Here is an 18,678-nt window from a genome sequence, read left to right as displayed (position 1 = left end):
GGGAGCGTTATACAGTAGATGACGTTTTCCACAAACTTTCAGTTATGTTTTTGTAGATCACGTTCGCCTGTGGTCTGCACAGATGCACTGATCCGCATCGAACGTGGATGTGGTTGAGTGAGACGGACACACCGTATATAGGCAACAAGCTTGGTGCATCTGCGCAGTCGACGCAGCTGTGACAAAACGAAAGGACGGGCAGCCCTTACGTCATCTGGGCGCAATGTTTAATCCCGCCTCTACAATACGCTTTTTGAAACTTGGGGTCAAGATAAATGCGATCTACAGCCTTATAACACACAGAACAGCCCTAGTGCCTTACTCCTGTTGGAAGTGCCCGCCCAGTGCACAACTTCGGTAAAGTATTCTTATGTTTAAATCATTCAAAGTTTCCCTTGTTGTCCGTTAGGTGGTAGCTATATATTCATCCACTAGCTAACAGGCAAAATAAATCTCTCCTTCCTTTTTTCTATGAATTGCATTCGTCCAATCGAAAAGTATGTTCTATCTAGTTACCTACTGTTTCTTAATTTCGTTATTTATACTAGCTAGCAGGAGGCTGGCGTCTTTTATCTGTTTATTTTCAGTCACTACCATCTTCATAAACTCGCGTGTTACGTGGCTGATCCTAAATTCAGCTGTGTAATCTCGAACCCCTTTCACTGGGTTTCTGTTTCTGTTCCTTTTCTCCACTTTGCTAGTTGATGAAATATGACCTGGAGCGCGTGTCGCCTGTCAATATATGACGTGAGATCGGTTATTGCCACCGGAGCTTGCTGCCGACGTCGTGTTGGCTGTATGCCGTCCGGGTCAGGGTGACGTTAATGCGAACCCCCGGCCAGCTGACCTGCAGTATCGGACCGGACATGTGCAGGCATATCCCGCGGAGGAGCGAGTGAAGGGGGATCCCAGCGCGCCGGGCTTCCTGCTGTAGTTTAACTTGCCGATGATAAACTTTATGTAGCGACGCAGCCACGACGCGACAGCCAGGTATTCAGCTCGCTAATGTTATACATTCAATAACCGATAATTGATTTTCTCATTGATGATTGCTGGCTTGCTAAATCAAATCACTATATGTTTAATGTTACTTATTATACTTCCAGTTTCGATTTACAGAATTTCTGCGTTCAGAGTGGCTTTTAGAGTCAGTGTAGTTGTAATTGTGCATGACAACAATTTGTGATTTTTACATCGCAAAATCATAGATGTGAGCATCCTCATTTTATTTATGTATTTTTATCAGTTTGTTCAGGTGTTCAGAAATGCCGCCAAGGAGAAAGGCCCTACCTAACCCACTGCCGGAGGGATGGACTCTCACCGACGCGGAGAAGAAGCACTGGAGACTGGGCAAAATTATCGGCAGAGGCGGATTTGGGTTGATTTATTTAGGTACGGTACTGTGGTCTCTTCTCCCGGACATTCCGGATCCTGTCTCTCACAGTGTGTTCCCGCACCTCTGCGGACTCCTCAGGCGGCCTTGAGGTGCCCGTATCTGTAAATGATGTTTAAGACCAAAACATGTAACAGCCGTTCCTCCCTTTTAAACACCACACCCAGTGTACACTTTATTCAGTCAGTTGCACAACTGGGTGGAGTGCTGAACAGGAATGTGATCTTCTATTTTCACAGTTGACATGGTTACCACTTTGAATAACTCACTTCCTTATTGCTTTAAATGTCTGTATCTTACAACATTCTGCATATCCTCATTTTGCAGATCAGCATCTTTTCTATAGTGTGTATCACTGTTCATATCTACTAATCCTTTGAGTAGACTAACCAGCACTCAGTATTTTAAAATTGTGTCTAATAGGATGAACAGTATATGGTGTCCGGTGTTTCTCAATCCTACTCCTGGAGCCCCCCTGTCCTGCATATCTTCTGTCTGTCTTTGCTCCAAACACACCTGATTGAAATGACTAACATGCGTTTGATTAAATCAGGTGTGCTCAGCTAATCAAAAGTGCCACTGATGAGTTCAGTCAGGTAGGTAGAGCAGGGAAAGATGGAAAACATGCAGAGCAGGGGGGGCCCTAGGAGCAGGATTGAGAATCAGTGGTGTAAACAGACTACGCCAATTTCAGAATCTCAGCTCAAAAGGACTGTCTTATAAAGCTCAACCATCCTCTAGATCCAGAAGGAATCAGCTTTGATTAGATTTTTTTTGTCTTTCCTTCAGTCTGTGCTGTTAGTAATTGTGTCCAGCATGAGGCTGTGTGGCATGTATTTATGTTTCAATATGCCAGTGTGTTGTGGGTAAGCAAGTAACACAAAAGATAGCCGTAATTAAGCTAAAGGCAGTGGGGTCCTCCGTCTGCCTGTCTGCATGCATATGTCGTCCCTGCGTGGTACCCCGACTTCCCCCGTGTCCTCATTGACACCCCCACACTCAGGGGTGCCCCCCTATTAATGAAGCGTGGAGGGAATAGGCAGGGCGGAGGGTTAGCGTGGGGGCAGAGTTGCCGAATTAGCTGTGCAGCAAACGCATGAAATAAAGTGCTGATTTGGAAGCTAATGCAGTCCCAGCAGATCAAGGCTACCAGGGAGAAGGAGTTTATGAATCATTTTATCGTTTGTAACGGCATATTTATTTTTCCTCCTTTAGCTTCCCCGAGATTGGACGCGCCTGTTCCAGATGACTCTGAGTTCGTGATAAAAGTTGTGAGTAGAGCAGTGGGGTGTGTGGTTGTCGTTGGTCAGGGCATTTTCAGTGCTTTGCCTGCTGTTCGTTCCAGCTGTGGACGTCACTTGCTGTTCACTTACCCTGTTTTCAGTAGGACCTGTGTCCAGTTTTTAATAAGAGGGAACCTCAGTGGGGAGACAGTTGCGTAAAATGTTCAGAACTTTGAACAGATCAGTGCATTCCCTCAACTTTGGAGTTCTGTTGTCATTTTCAAATTTTTAACAAATCTTCAAAGAAAAAACTTTCCTAAGAAAAGGTTATCACTTAAATAATTGAAATAATGTCTGTAAGCAAGATGTACTTAGATAGTCATCAGAATAGAGGGCTATTAAAATATTTAATTTCTGTGGCCTTGCTTTCCAGGAATATCACGAAAATGGTCCTTTGTTCAGTGAGCTGAAATTTTACCAGAGGGCGGCAAAGCCGGAAAGTTGTGAGTATCTCCCTTCACAATAACAGCTAGGCCTGACAGAGGTCATTTCTCTTTACCGCTTGTTCTGTTTGTCCACTGAAACCTTTGAATAAAACTGGAATCCCTGTAAGATAGTGCTGCACGAGCACATTAACCTCACATTGTGTGTCCGAGGCAAAGGGGAAAAATAGATCGGAAAGGAAATGCATAGACAATGGGCTCTACTAGCCTGAGGAGAGTGTTTCACTGATGAAGTGGCAGTGCATGTAAATTATAGCTGCTATTGGAATTAATAAGCCAAAGAAAACATGCACCTCTGTGGCTGTTACTGCTGTCCCTGCTTGTTTTAGCTCTAATTTTGAGAGTGACCAAATTGCAAATAATGATGCTGGTTCTTCCAGGGGCTCCTGGCCACCTGTCGGGCTGGTACAGAGCCAGACCTGCTCTGTTCCTGTAACACAGTTTCTGTGCCATGCTAAGGGAGACCTCCACCGTCTGGTAGCCCAGGGTGGGGGTGGGGGTGGGGGGGTGTCAGCCCCAGAAACATGTGGTTACATGTGGTTCATAGGCATGAGACAAAACATTCAGTTCACGATGCAATGCGTTTCATGAAATGCAGTTCACACGATGGGAATTATCACTAACTTTTTCCCCTCCTTTTCCTTAACATTCTTAAGTTACTCTCTTAACTTTCTGCCATATTGCTTTTATAAAATGGATCCAGAATAGTCTGAACTCTGCTTTTCCACATTTTTATGAACCTTTATTTAACCAGGAAGTCTCTTTGAGATGAAGAACATCTTTTGGGAGAGACCTGGCGGGAAATTTAGTAGGGAAAGTGCATTACATTGTAACCTGATTACAAAACAGATACACAAATCCAGAAGTTTGTCCTCAATGTGTTCTCAAGCATAAGTTCTCTCCTCAAAGCAATCCAACTATCTGAATATTTTAGTCTACAAAGATCAAATCTCTTAAATACATGAGATCTTTTAAATTCTAACAATGATACCGTTTCATCTAATCCAAGTATCTTTTGTAAAGCGTTCCACAACAAAAAAAAGATATGCTATCTCATGCCCAGCGCATGCATTGATGCTAAGCGAAATGGGTTCTCAGAGTGTATAAAATGTCCTCAAGGTGAGGCCCAGTGCATCACGATTTATTTCTCTATTTATTTCACTGAGCATGTGTTCAGTGTTATGTTTACATATGTGGGTGCGCAGAAGTGTTTGGACACCGTGGATTGTTTTTTGAAGGTAACAGGATGTGTATGTAAGTTACATGTGTGTAAATCAGGAGTCAGACCCCGTCTCTCCTGCCTCACAGTACTGAAGTGGAAGAGGAGCCGACACCTGGACTTCCTTGGGATTCCAGTCTACTACGGCTCTGGACTGTCTGAATACAATGGAACACGGTATGAAAAGCCTTAAAAACATCTCTACAGAAACAGGAGTGCAGATGCTGCACTTCCTCACCTGACTGGAACCAATGTAGAGGTATAGAGGCAAGCAAATCTTATTTTTCATCATTTCGTCTACAGTGCCGTGCAGCCTTCTCTAGGATATCAGTGTAGAGTGCATATGACTATAGTTAAAGGACCGATGTAAGATATAGAGCAAGATATTACATTTTAATAACAGTGTATGGAATATTAAATAAAGCAGGTAAGGTAATACTTAAAGAATATTAAGTATATATTTTAAAATAAGGAAAGCAATTTAGCAGGTGAACAAGCAGTTCACGTGCATGCTCCTACTTATCAATGCCAGGATGAGGAATTGATTAAGGGATTAAACTAAAAGCCCCAACCCCAAGTCCTTTTGGTCCACACCTGATCTGAGCCCAAGATACTCAGGCATTTGTAAGCACAGGCCCGGCTCAGCCTGACCCAAGTGATGATGGTCTTGATGATCATAAATGTACACATTGCCAAAATCATACTGGTGGAATGGCAGATGTGTGGAATGAAGCATTTCTCCTGGATATGGTGAGGAATTTAGGCTGTAGCCTTACTCCGAGGTGTACATCCAAGCCTTTTCCTGAATTTCCCAGGCAAGTTGCAGGTAAAATGATTTTATGTTCTGACTAGAACATTCCATCCTGTGTTGCTATAGCTGCTACATGTGAGTTTCATCTTTGATTGAGATGTGGAAAATAAAAGATGCTTTGTGCACTGCTAAATTTCAGCCAGCTGATTATGGTTACCGTGCAGTCACATGACACCAGAAGCAGTTTTGCTTACACACAAATGACAAGCGTCTCGTCTGGCTGGAACTCAAGGGTAATAAAGGCGAGCTAATACTATATGCAAACAGGAGAAAATGTAGGGCCCCTCAGTGGTGAAATACCAGTGTGAACAAAGGGTATGGGGTCAGATGAGACCAGACTATTTTAATATTGAGAAACAGGGTAGAAAAAATGTTCTGCAGATGTCTTGATGCAGTTAAGATGCATAATACATACCAGCTCATAGTGGTTTTTTGTTATACAAATCAGAACATTTTTAAGTTTCTTGTTTGATTCTGAAGCAGAAACATTGTCAGAAGATTTTGTGTGAAAGGATTTTATGTGAATGCCACCAGCACTTTTGAAATACTTTCAGACATAATGTACAAACTGTGGGGTTTCATGGGATTTATGTCCAGACTGAGGTTCAAAACCATTAAGAATATAAACAAAGGTAGATACACAAACTTCATGATCGGGGGGGGGGGGGGTGATCACATGGGCTATTAGAGAAATACAGTACTACTAATAATAAGAACAAACTTATTGAGATATGAATAGCTGAATTTGAGGGGACATGCATGAATATTATTCACTGAGCTGTATCTTGAAGGACAGGAAGAGTGTGTGTAGTAGACTTTGGCAGTTACATTGCAATGGCAGTAGTACATCCATACTGAAGATGGAAGAGGAAGAGTGACATTAAGGAACTGGATTAGGCAGAAATTCTGACTTACTGTGACTCTGGCAGAGGAGACTGATGTCAGAGGGTGAGAATGTAGAACTCAACAGCAGTAGAATGTCAGGATTTTGCCAATCAGAAGAATATATAATTCAGCCTGCATTTTGTAAACATAACAGGTCTGATAGGAAACAGTAGAGAAAAAACAATGACACACACAGCATGTAAAAAAAGGATCCCAAAACATAGCTCTGGGTTACACCATAAGAGAATACAGTAGGTGAGCAGCAGAGGTCATTGGACTTCCCTCCTGTAATGATTTATGTGTATTTTCACTCCTGCCTGATGCTGCGGCTGTGCTGAGATGTCTGTGTGAGGATTGTCCTGTGCCGTCCGACCGCAGGTACCGGTTCATGGTGATGGACCGGCTGGGCAGCGACCTGCAGAAGGTGTGTGACGGTAACGGCGGGAGGCTGAAGAAGCCCACGGTCCTCAGGCTGGGATGCCTCCTGGTGAGTCAGTGGGCGGCAGTCTGGCGGAGTGCTAAGGAGCAGGGCTCGTAACTGAAAGGTTGCTGGTTCGATTTCCTGCTGGGGCCCTGCTGTTGTACCCTTGGCCAAGGTACTTAACCTGCAATTGCCGCAGTATAGTCATCCAGCTGTATAAATAGATAATGTGTAAAAATTGCAACATATGTAAGTCGCTGTAGATAATCTGCTAAATGAGAATAATGTAACGTCAGTGCAGATGGCTACTGTAGCACTGGATCTGAATGCTGCATTCATCGGCAACCCTGGAATTTAGTGCGCTTGGTCTCATTGTATTTGATGCTCTGAGCGGTGGAAGTGGTCAACGCCGGTAACACACCACATTGTTAAAATGATTCTTTTGTGACAGCTTCTCCTCTGTTGCTTTACCCTGACAGCTTGACATGCTGGAATACATTCATGACAATGAGTATGTCCATGCTGACATAAAGGCTGCCAATCTGCTACTGGGTTACAAAGATCCCAACAAGGTAAATAGAATACAGCACTGTCAAGAACTGAGTCTGGACTGTGTTGTGTTTCTTCCTTTGGGGTGGCAGTGTAGCTTAGTGGTTAAGGAGCAGGACTCGTAACCGAAAGGTTGTCGGTTCAATCTCCGCTGGGACACTGCTGCTGTACCCTTGGGCAAGGTACTTAACCCACAGTTGCCTCAGTAAATATCCAGCTGTATAAATGGATAACATTGTAAAACAACTGTAACCTGTGTAAGTCGCTTTGGATAAAAGTGTCTGTCAAATGAATAAATGTAAATGTATACATTTTAATACAAGTTTTATCCATAATCATCTCTCTGCTGTGGTAATACCCTCCTCACTGTCATGTCCTCACCTTTGCAGGTGTACCTGGCAGACTATGGTCTGTCCTACAGGTATTGCCCTGACGGAGTTCACAAGGAGTACAAAGAGAACCCAAAGAAAGGACACAACGGCACGATAGAGTACACAAGCTCTGACGCGCACAATGGAGTCGGTAAGGAGCTTAGGTCTTTACCTGGAAAATATACACAGGTTAAAGGTCAGTAACAAAAAAAGACCATAGAGAGTAACTAACAAGTTACTTCTTGAGATTTATTTCTTTCATTAGTAGTTGCCACCTTTATTATTATACTGTTTATTAGGGCTGTCTATCACATTTTACATTAAATGATACATATTAGAATATTAGGATCACAATGATACAGATTACAGTAGAGTGCATTTCAAGATTTGCAAAAATACACTAGTTTATTATTTAAAAAGGCACTCACTGTAAACATAGTTGCATGCAGATTCCAGTGCTTACATGTAAACTTGTGCTTAAGTAAAAGGTGTTTTATACTTAAAAATGTTATATTTAAAAAATCAGTACAGGGGTTACATAATACTAATATAAAAAAGAAACAAATTGTGATACTCATGGATATATCAGTGCATGGATAATTTGCCACAATTTCCATAATTAATTGCAAAGACATGTCTGTTGCTGGATTATCTAAAATTATGAGCACTCTTTGGTGATTAGGTTTTTACACAGGTTTAAGGTTAGAGTAGAAAGGTGCATTAAAATGTATTTGTTACAGTGTTTGTTTTGTACACATTTTACATGTCAGATGAAACAGTAACAGCCAGGCTCATATTGGTCAGGAGCGTTCAGAAAATGTGACAAAAATCAGGAAAACCTCATTGCTTTACACCCTGGGGATGATGGAATCGATTAGGAAGAAGCCCCCTCTCTGTGCCAGGCTGTTCTCTCCCCTGCCAGGTTAGCTGTATGAAAGCACACTTTTATAGTGTTTATTCTGCTGTCCAGGGCCTTCCCCTCTCTCCTCAGTCCCTAATGTCTCCTTTTATGCTCTCCCTCAAGATATCGAAAACACATTTGCTGGCAAATGACATACACAGCCCTTTTTATTGGATATCGATCTTTCTGGCTGTGCATCCCAAGACAGACTCCATTTAACAATTCCCTAATTAGTTAAAGTCATAACCTGTATCTTGTATCCATTTACCTTTAATTAAACCTTTGATGTTTTGATAGACGACTCTAAACACTAGTGACAACACTGCAGTGAGAGAGGACAGGGCAGGATCTTGATATATATACGGATTTATATGTATAAATATATAAACAGCATGATGTGCTAATAATGGTGTTTCTGTCTATCAGTATGGTCGGTTCATTACAGAAGGACAAGATGCTCTGTCAGCAATAAAGAGGAGAAAGTCAATTTTAATATGTTTGAGACAGGAAGCAAATGTTGATTACTGTAGCTAGTTCTGCTTTCAGTTTAATGAATGTAGTGTCCTGTTATTTTGTGAATTTGTGTTCCTAGAGCCACAGTGTTTTTGGGTGTATGTAAACCAGAACTGAACAGTTACCCTGTAAATATAGTACTATTATGGACTTTTCCAGCCCTCTAGTGGTAAAATATTGTTACTGCCGTTCACTGCTGAGGGAGTTTCTCACGTGACATGTCTCTCACCAAAGAGGAAGGTATCAGGCAAGAGGTTCTATCTCTTATTAGGACTATATTATATACATATGGCTCCATAGTTTCTTCTGGTTTGTTATGGGTATTGTCATGGATTATAAGTGTTGAATCCATGTTATTATTATTATTATTATTAATAATATATTTCTGTGCATGTGTCCTTCATTCTTTGTTTCCGTTGGCTCTCCAGAAAGGAAGTCACTTTCTTCCTCATATTCTGCAGTCTATGTCACCGCCAGCACCAAACATACAATGTTTTTAAAACCATTTTAAAATCTGCTTTTTCAGTTTTTTTTGTTACATGCTGAGGTAACACTGCCACCAAACCAAACCACACAGTCAGATTTTCTAGGTCTAAAATGGAAAGAATCTGTGTTTCTGGGAAATGCCCCATTAAATTCCTTCTTCACACGCAAAGTTTTTGAAATAAAAGTCTACTCTTCTTATCCACCAATGAATATTTAAAACGCTGAGTGACCTCACGGTGTTCTCCCTGTAAGAATCCTGTTCGACCTATAGGAGGCTCCTGCTCCACACTGCTTTGCTCTCAGTCTGGGCAGAAGGACTCTGGGATTGTGCTAAAGCCATTTACACATGTATAAGTACATGTATCATCTGATTCCTGCGGAGTGAAATAACAAATGTTTTAGGAGAGGTCCCAAGGTCTGAGGGCATCTGTTAAAAACATAGGACAGCAGCAGCTTCTACAGCTAACATGCTGTAAAGATCTTTGAGGACCCTGTGCAACACTGTGTTTCAACATGCCACGCCAGGGTGTGTGGTTTGGCCCCTTTTGATCCCAGAATCTGTAAAGTCTGCTGATACATGTGTGGGTCAGTGTTAAGCGCTTTTATGACACTTTAATGTCATTAATTCCTCCTCAGAAAACAGAGAGTCTGTCAGTATACAGTGCGTTGTCTGCTTTGCCGGACATGATACATTGCAGAATCCTGGAAGCATGTTGGCTGGAAATGATGATTCCAGCTGTAAACTGTCTCAGCATCATCTCCAGTTACAAATAATCTTTATTATGTCAGCCAGCCATTTTATTTGCACACTTTTTGGCATTAGATAATTATCTGCTGATTAAGTGGTTCAGTTTTACCAGTAAAGCAGCAGTGTTATCACTGGTTCTGTGCAGAATAGCTCATACAAAAATACTATTTGGTGTATTTATTATAATTTTTTTTCCAAGATCTTCATGCAACAACAGCTTTTTCTTTACTGAAAGACAAAGATTCGTTATTCAGTTCACCAAATGTCAGAATCAACTACAGAAGTGGAAAAAAGAAACAACATATGCATCTGTAATGTAGGTATAGTGTTGTTTTCAGAGGTCCCTATGAATAAAGCAGGCATAACGTTTACCAATATTTATAAATTATCTGTATGTAATAACATTTTTATCTTGGACAATTTGAAAAACTGAACCAAATAAAAACTGGTAAATCTGTTTAATTGCTTCAGGTCTGTAAGAACAGAGAGGGCTTCTTTTCTCCGGTTTATAGCTTGCTGTGTATCTGGCTGTAACTGAGCTTTTAAACAAGTGCAGGGATCAATGGCAGTCATGGATGTGGTGGAGATTTCTCTCCTTGATGAATGCAGTCGATAGGTAATTTCTCTGGAGAAGTGCTGCTGTTACAGTATTGAGTTGGTGAAACTCTCCAGGCAGGACCCTGGATGTGTTTTAATTTACCCTTATTGATGAACTCGCGTTAGAGTTTTTCATAAGAACACAGTTAATGCGATACAGTTTGTTTCTTTTTGTTTAGATGATTCCAGAAACCTAAAAATGTGTGCAAGGGTTTTTTTTTGAAATGCACTGATCTGAGAAGTTGTGAGGTGAAAATAGGCACAAAAAAACAGATGTTTTCTTATCTTTTAAATGATAAAAGCAGTTTAGAGTAAATTATTCTACCTGGTTTACTGTAGACTCCAAATGCTACAGTTGTGTGTTACCAATTCATTCAAAAACTATTGCAGCTACAGTGTTTGTATGTGTATAGTATGCGGGGTATGGCATGCAGCCGTCAGTGTGACTGTTGCGAGCAGCGTTTTGTATTGCGCAGTGCATTGGTGCGGGAGATAAAGCACAACGTTGCAATCCACAGTGTGTCTGTAGCTTATTCTCTTGGTGCAGCTGAGTGGTAGCTCTCATGAAAATAAAACAAAGAGGCGAGCAAATTCAGACCCTCCCAAGAATAGCTGGCAAACGGCACCAATGAAGAGGCGAGTAGGGGAGGGTGATAAGGGAAGAGCACTCCTAACGGGCTTCCACTGGGAACGCTGTCTCTGTTGGACCAAACGCAGGGCGTGCGTGCCTGTATTTTCATAATCAAATGGCTGGAATCCTCAGTTTTGACTGGACTGCTTGCCTTTGTCATTCACAGCAATTGTTCTACTGTTGAAATCATTCAAAAAAAAAAAAAAAAATCGGACACGCTGGAGACGTTATCCAGCCTTACTTTCTGTGATTTTTAATGTGAGAAGTTGTGGTTTCTTTCCACTTTAGCATCGCTTTGGATCCTCTGGCTGTGTAGCTGTTATGTAGATGTTGCTCAGGTTACTCCTGTGTAATGCTGTGTGTGCTGTTGGCGTATGCCCTGGAGGTGGCTGCGATTATGCAGGGAAAGCATGCACAGAGCTGGGGTGTGTGTGGAAGCAGTGTGGGACTCCTTGGGAGATGCAGAGCAGTGTACTGTGCACGGTGTTATTGTTTGAATATGGCTGCCAGGTCCTGCAGGGAGATCTCTCCCCTCTGTGCAGTTCACCAGGCATTGCTGTGGCAAGTGGAGGCCCCAAGCCAGTCCTCTCGAGCCGCTCCGTAACGTTCGGAATCCGGCTTCACCTGGAATCAGATCTGAGAGGAGCTCTTCTTTTGTGACGAGGTCACTGGCATTTTCAGATGGATGAACAAACATTTACTGTGCGACACGAGATCTGGTTTAGACCTCCACGTTGAACCGAGCACGCAGACAGGAGCAGGAGGGAGCAGCAAGCCTGCTTTATGCCTCCGCTTGTAAGCAGGTTTGAGAAAAATGTGTCTGATTTGGGGGATGCGTGTTTACACTAGGTGGCAGTTGTGTTATGTGTAATGGCAGGATTCAGGAGAGCTCTCTGGCACACAGGCTGTTCTCAGGGTCTCTGGTATGGCCAGTGCGGACCCCATGGACTCTAGCAACATGTGTTAGCAATTTAGCTGCAGACATTTATTTCTTTGTTTTACTGCCTGGCTCTCTCGGAGAAAGTGGCGGGGCCGGGCCGCGGGCTGTCTGGATCATGTCAGAGGCCGCGAGGATCAGGTTCCCGTGACAAGCCAGACAGGGAGGGACGGCGCAGGGGCCGGGGGAGGGAGGGGGATGGGCGCAGGGGAAACTGACCCTCTCTTTCAACTCCCAGTCCCTCCTCGAAGTCCCTGTTTGTCTGTGAACCCGGTGCAGAGCGGAGTTCGGGTGATGCACCAGCTGAGAAAACAAAATCCTCCCTCCTTTTTCATCATTCCTGCTCGCCTGTCTTTATTAAGCGTATTTCATGGAAAGCAGGGCCCTTAATCAAAGTGCTTTTTTTCTGTCTTGAGAAGAAGGTATTAATCCCTGGACCCATCCATTCATTCCCCCCCCCCCCCCCCCCCAGCCCCCTCGCGGCGCGGTGACCTGGAGGTTCTGGGCTACTGTCTGCTCCACTGGCTGTGCGGGAAGCTGCCCTGGGACTCAGTGCTGAAGAAGCCGGCGGAGGTGCAGGAGGCCAAGGCGAAGTAGGATCACTCGCTCGCGGTTTTTCACGCACCCTGACGGAGGGGGTGACCCCCCGGGGCCCAGGCTGCAGAGCAGGCCCAGCTCAGCACCTCGGCTTCAGGCTGAGGCCTGTCAGCTCTCTCGGCCTGCACGGTCCTGGGAGCGCCTCCGAGTCAGAATTCTACAGATTAACCCTGAATACTGATAAAAATTGAATTTAGAAATTTAGTTATAATCAACTGAGACCATGTCATTAGCAGTTACAGTTACAGTGACCTGGAATTCAAAGCAGTGGAGCTTAATCGGCTTCTTTTTGCCAGGTTAAAGGTGGGCTTTGGCCACCAGGGTGTTTCACACCACTGTGCAGTGGCCTTTAGTGAATTGTTAGGTGCCTGTAGGCTGCCAGGTTCATGTGTTTCAAAATGGGCCCAACCTCCAGTCTGCAAGTGCTCAGTTATGCGTTGTGGTTGCACAAGAATAAAAGGGTGCTCTGATATGACACGCTTATTACACACCCCTAAATAAATTAAAATGTTGCATTTTAAAATGGCATATGCATGGTAACACAAGTTTTCTTACTGAATCATTCGACACGTGATACCATTTAAAAAAAATGTTTGGCTCTTGAATTCCCTCAATTAAAATGCATGATGATATAAGCAGATTATGAGTGTGCAGAAATGTGGTTTAACTGCGTGTCCCTGCAGCTTGTTTTATGCTTAGAGTTAAAGTGTCTCGCGTTTGTCCTACCCTTCACACGCAATCACTCTTCTTCTGTGGTTTTCTGTAGGCTGATGGCGAGACTGCCCGATTCAGTGATGGAGCTGTCAGTTCCTGGAAGCAGCACGGGTGAGGTTTTTTTTCCAGCAGGGGATTCAGCACGGCAGACACACAGCACTGTGGCTATTGACAGAAAATGGGGGTCTGCTTTCAACCCCTAAGCCCTCTACCCCTTTAACTCCCATAAGGGAATCCTTAACCCTTTCCCAATCCACAGACAACACAGGAGGCAAAATGGGGCTTTTCCACTCTTATGCATATTTTTTTTTTGACAAAGGTGGTAGCAAATGCCTGCTCCCAAAACAGCTCTGTGATGTATGATTAGTGTGCCTCATTCCCCCTCCTTAAGAGGTTTGCTCTGGCTGGACTTTGGAGATAAGACCAGCAACATGCATCAGTAATATGCAGGTGATACAGCCACTGTCAGCCCGGCTGTAGCCTCCTTCCATCGGTCCCTAACACAGACCACACATTTCAGTGTTTTTTTTTTTATCCACAGCAGAATATGCACAAATAAACAGTCAAATATTTTATTAAATCGTTCACTTTGCAGTGCTGCATACCCCCTCTTTGTCTCTGTGTCTCGGCGGAGTGACATCACCCTCTGCGGAAACGCCGAGATTCACGGAGCAGGAACAGTACGGCGCTGCACAAAATCTTTTCTTTACCGGTGCAGTGTAATTACGGGGCTTGTGAAAGGGCCTGCCTGGTGTGTCAGCGCTCTCTGTGTGCGTGCGCGTGTGTGTGTGTGTGTGTGTGTGTGTGTGAGAGAGAGAGACAGGGGGGTAAATGTCATCAGAGAGGTGAACCTGGGCACTGTGTGTTAGTCCTTCTGCACACACACACCCTCAGAAACAAGCTCTGAAATGCTTCAGTTGTGAGACGGAGCGGTTAGCAGGCACGTTTAGCATCTGTTTACTCTCACCCTGCCTGTTGGGCATAGTTTACTTGGTCACATTGCATTTGGTGGATTTTGCTGGTAGCAGCATGTACTGGCGCTAGTATGTAGTAGAACAGCATAGCGTTAGCGTGTGTTGGAGTCTGGGGTTTGGGAGGACAGGTCATTCGAGGGGAAGGGGAAAGGCCCCGCAGTGCTTGTAAACACGGCTGTCCCTCTGGTCCGTTCTGCAGGGGAAGTAGCCAGGTTCCTGCTCTGTGTGAAGTCCCTGGGGTACAAAGAGAGGCCCGACTACCAGATGCTCCGAGACCAGCTGACGGAGAGAGGGACGAAAACAGTGCGCAAGGAGGGCCCGCTGGACCTGTCCCGGCCGAGGAGGGAGGAGGACGCCCGCGCGGCATCACCCCACAGAGTGAGTGCGAGGGGTTCTGTGGAAGCTTCCAAACTCGAGGGGGACCAGACGGCCTAGGCTGCCCCACTCCGTACAGGCTGTGAGGGTTATCTGTATGGGCCGGATACTGTTTTGGACCTGTCTGGACTCTAACTTCAGTCTGGACTACCAGCTCCGGCCAGCACATTTAAAATGTATTAATATGAAGAAAACAAACAGAAAAAATATGTATGTGTATAGATAAATAAGCAGTTTAAATAGTTGAGAGTGAGTGAGGGAAGAGTCTTGTTCTGATGATTCCTGGATTACTCTCTGCGGCCAGGTTTTTCTGCAAGCTGCAGAACAGTTATGCAGAGAAATGAGAGTCACATTTTCTTCTCAATTAAAACAAAGCGGCGGATCTTGACCGCCATATACGGAGTCACCCCCTGCCAACCCCGTGTCAGAGCTCGCCGTGACTCAAGAGGCCTGGAGTGGGCAGCTTTTAGTCGTCTCAATCACTTAACGATGATAGCCATCACGGCTAACTTGAACCCCTGAACTGTGCAAATGCCTTAGTAGGCCAATTTGTGGGTTTCACACACATTATCAAAGGGCAAAAGATTACCAGTCTGAATTATATATTTATTATTCCTCCTCTGTGTAGAACTGCCCAACAGTTTGATCCGATGTTAAACTAAAGCTTCCATTATGAGGCTGTTGGGCTGTTGTCATTAATGCCATAGGCGTTTTCCATTTAACAGTTGTTTTCATGTCTGTCACATATGCCTGTGAGTATCTGCTGTGAGGCGTATCCCAAATATATCCTTCCCCCTTTCCTCTTAGACTTTTAAATAACATCATATGTACCCGCTCAGGGTACATTGAGATTTTGGGGGTGGTTACTTTACTGTATTTGCATATAAATAAGATTTCAGCAGATGATTTGACTAAGATCAATCACTGACGCAAATGTACTCACAGTTACACATATCAGCCGCACAGCAACATCTGCTGCATTTAAACGCCCAAGCGCTCCTCCGTCCATTACTGATTTGCATATTTGATGTGCGGTGGGATGTCCAAAAACAGATAGGGTGTGCGATGGCAACAGATGTGATGTCATGCACTGCCCTGAAGGGGTACATGCACACGAGCAAGTTTGCGAAATTGTTTTTCTGACAGCAACAAGCTGCCGGGCTTAGCTGCTTCAGAATAAAACGAGGGACCATTAACGTGCATGCATGTAGAGGTATCCTTCACAGCCACAGGGAGGCTTCAGTCAGGAAGGAGAGCCTCCCTTTGACACACGCTAGCCGCGTGGCCCTCGGTTCTCTTCAGAGCCGGAAAGCGTTTTGAGGAGGGCTTCGTGTTTGCGTGGGTAAATTACTGCCGGCGAAAAACATCCAATTCCGTCACTGTCCTCCGGTCCTTGCTCTGTTCTCAAACAATTACACCTCTATCGGAGCAAGTGGCCCTCAAGCACACTGCTACAGGCTGTCGGATCCAGCTGGTTACTGAAGAAATGAGCACCTCGCTTTCGCCAAATGCAGCGAAACCTGTTGCGTTTAACTGAGGTGGAATGCCCAGAGTACTGCTGCTAACTGGGGCTTTGTGACCTTTATAAGTGATATACTACGTACAGGCACAAGCTAAACCATATACATATTCAACTATAAACTAAAGGCTATAAACTACTATAAACTAAAGGCTATAAACTATGTAGAAGAGAAGCTGTTATGAATCCTAGAGAGTTTATCAGCACGTCCTCTGTACCTTAAGCAGTCTACTGTTAGTCTAATCAGATGTCAGCACTGTCTGTGTTGGATCCAGCGTGCAGGAAACACACCAAGGAAAAGAGACTAGATTTAGTATGTTCTGTGTTGGGGGGAAAAAGGCGAATCTCACATGGATTGTTTCAGATCTCTGGAAGGTTTCCTCCCACCTTCAGCAGTGCAGCCCTGGACCAGACGGAAAAGATCAGTGTCAACACCAAGGGCATTAATATTTGATTCCCCCGTTTCTTTGTAGTCACATTTTTCAGTGGTCATGTTACATTTCTTTCGGTCAGACTGCAGCTCTCGGGAGGGGGGGGAGGTTAAAACAATACCATCAATGTCACCCTTCTGCCTGAAACTCATAAGTGCGCCGAACGGTGAGATATTCTGGCTTTTACGGAGTGTAAACTTTCTGAAGTTTACTTTCCCGGCACCTGACCCCAGAAGTGATCTGTGGCCAAATTTAGTTTGGAGGGTTGCCACCTTGGGAGAGCCGACAGTATCATTAATCAAGGGCTTTTCTCCTCTCAGGATCCAGGTCACTGAAAGAGCAGTGAGCAAGCTGGGCTTCTCCCTCCCCTCTCCTCTCCTCCGTAGGGTTCCTCCTCTCTCTCCTCTCCCCTTTCTCTTTACAGGGTTCCTCCTCTCACCTGTCCCTCTATAGGGTTCCTCTCGGTCTCTTCTCCTCTCCCTCCATGGGACTCTGCTCTCTCCTCTGCCTCTATAGGACTTCCCTCTCTCCTGTAGGGTTCCTCTCTCTCCTCTGTCCCCCTATAGGACTACTCTTTCTCCTGTGCCTGTATTGGACTCCTTTCTCTCTCTCTCTCTCTCTCTCTGTGCTGGGTCACTGCCTGCACTCCAGACTTGACAGTGTGAGGTAGTGGAGGAAAGCCTTTCTACCTCCTTCCTTCCTACATCACTGCAACACCTTCACTCCAACCAATGCATCTGACCAGGCGCCAACCCTGCTCCTTAACTCTGTCCCTGATGCAGGAATCAATATGTGATAAAAGTGCATTCCTGCCCTCGGGAGTGATGGCTGCAGGGGCATAAACGCATCCAAAAGCCAGCTGGACAAGCTGCACAAAGCAGAGGTCCCTCAGAGACCAGTGGCAGAGTGCTGCATGCACTGGAAAAACTGCTTCATTTGCTGATCTTGTGGAAAGTGACTGGCATAATGTTCCTCCTGTAATCCTGCTGCAGAAGCCGGTGAGAGCGAAACCCAGGGCCAAAGCGGAGTCCAGCCCCAGAGAGTCGCCTCCGGAGGGGGACACCCAGACGCCCAATGCAGGCGAGCAGCCAGGCCACACCCGGCCCCAGAGGAGGGCGAGAGCAGCACCGAAACCCAGCCCGAGCCCAGCCCAGGAGGAGGTAACGAGCTGCTGTCACAGAGGATGAGTCAGACAGTCACATTACAAACCTGTCTGTTTGAGGGCCAGTTCAAGGAGCTGGTTTTTGTAAGGCACATTAACAACACATAACAGAGACGTGTGTCTCTAAGGTGTGTGATGATGTGCTGCTGTTGGGAACTGACAAAAAAAAAAAATCATATTCAACATCAAAAATGAACCCAAATCCTCAAACGTGCCAAGTTAAATGTAATTTATTTGAACAGTCTCTTGAATAATGTGATTTCTGAGTTCTGAAAAATCTCAGTCAAAATCGGTGCATGAATGATTCCTTCTCTCTGATTCCCTTTCATGTTTTAGCAGAAAAAACGGACACAGCCCCAGCCCAGACGAGTGGCGAGGAAGGTGGAGGTTGATGGAGCCGGGAGGAAGGAGGAGGGCGGAGCCAGGTGGCAAGAAGAGGGCAGAGCCAGGCGGAGGAAGGAGGGCGGAGACAAGTGTATGGATGAGGGCAGAGCCAGGTATAGAGAGGAGGGTGGAGACAGGTGGAAGGACATGAATGGAGACAGGTGGCTGGAGGAGGGCTCCCAAGATGAGCTGGAGCATGAGAAGCCCGCCTACTCCCTCAGGGAGAGAGCCCCTCCCGGACAGGTCTCTCCCTGGGGGCTGGGGCGATGGGGCGGGGCCTTCTCTGTTATCCTCCTCCTCCTGGTGCTGCTGCAGCTGCTGCCTCTCTGAGCTC

The 18,678-nt window shown here is 45.0% G+C and overlaps 1 protein-coding gene across 3 annotated transcripts; it reads left to right on the top strand.

The window, feature by feature from the left end:
* Nucleotides 1–231: 231 nt before the first annotated feature.
* Nucleotides 232–18,674, top strand: vrk2 (VRK serine/threonine kinase 2). Of its 3 annotated transcripts, none has more exons than XM_036547383.1 (14): nt 232–357; nt 702–990; nt 1,247–1,392; nt 2,609–2,664; nt 3,050–3,119; nt 4,428–4,515; nt 6,413–6,521; nt 6,935–7,027; nt 7,394–7,526; nt 12,661–12,781; nt 13,552–13,610; nt 14,673–14,851; nt 17,791–17,958; nt 18,300–18,674. In XM_036547383.1, the coding sequence occupies exons 3-14, from the start codon at nt 1,266–1,268 to the stop codon at nt 18,672–18,674; spliced, it is 1,578 nt and encodes a 525-aa protein (XP_036403276.1). In that variant the 5' UTR covers nt 232–357; nt 702–990; nt 1,247–1,265. The 3 variants fall into 3 exon arrangements, with proteins under 3 accessions (XP_036403276.1, XP_036403274.1, XP_036403275.1); XM_036547381.1 differs by having other exon boundaries at nt 18,297–18,674; XM_036547382.1 differs by lacking the exon at nt 702–990 and having other exon boundaries at nt 18,297–18,674.
* Nucleotides 18,675–18,678: the final 4 nt, after the last annotated feature.

Source organism: Megalops cyprinoides, chromosome 15 (genome assembly GCF_013368585.1).
Source record: "Megalops cyprinoides isolate fMegCyp1 chromosome 15, fMegCyp1.pri, whole genome shotgun sequence".
Taxonomy (NCBI): domain Eukaryota; kingdom Metazoa; phylum Chordata; class Actinopteri; order Elopiformes; family Megalopidae; genus Megalops; species Megalops cyprinoides.
Note: the sequence above shows the minus strand (reverse complement) of the source record. Positions and strands in the feature narration are given on the sequence as shown.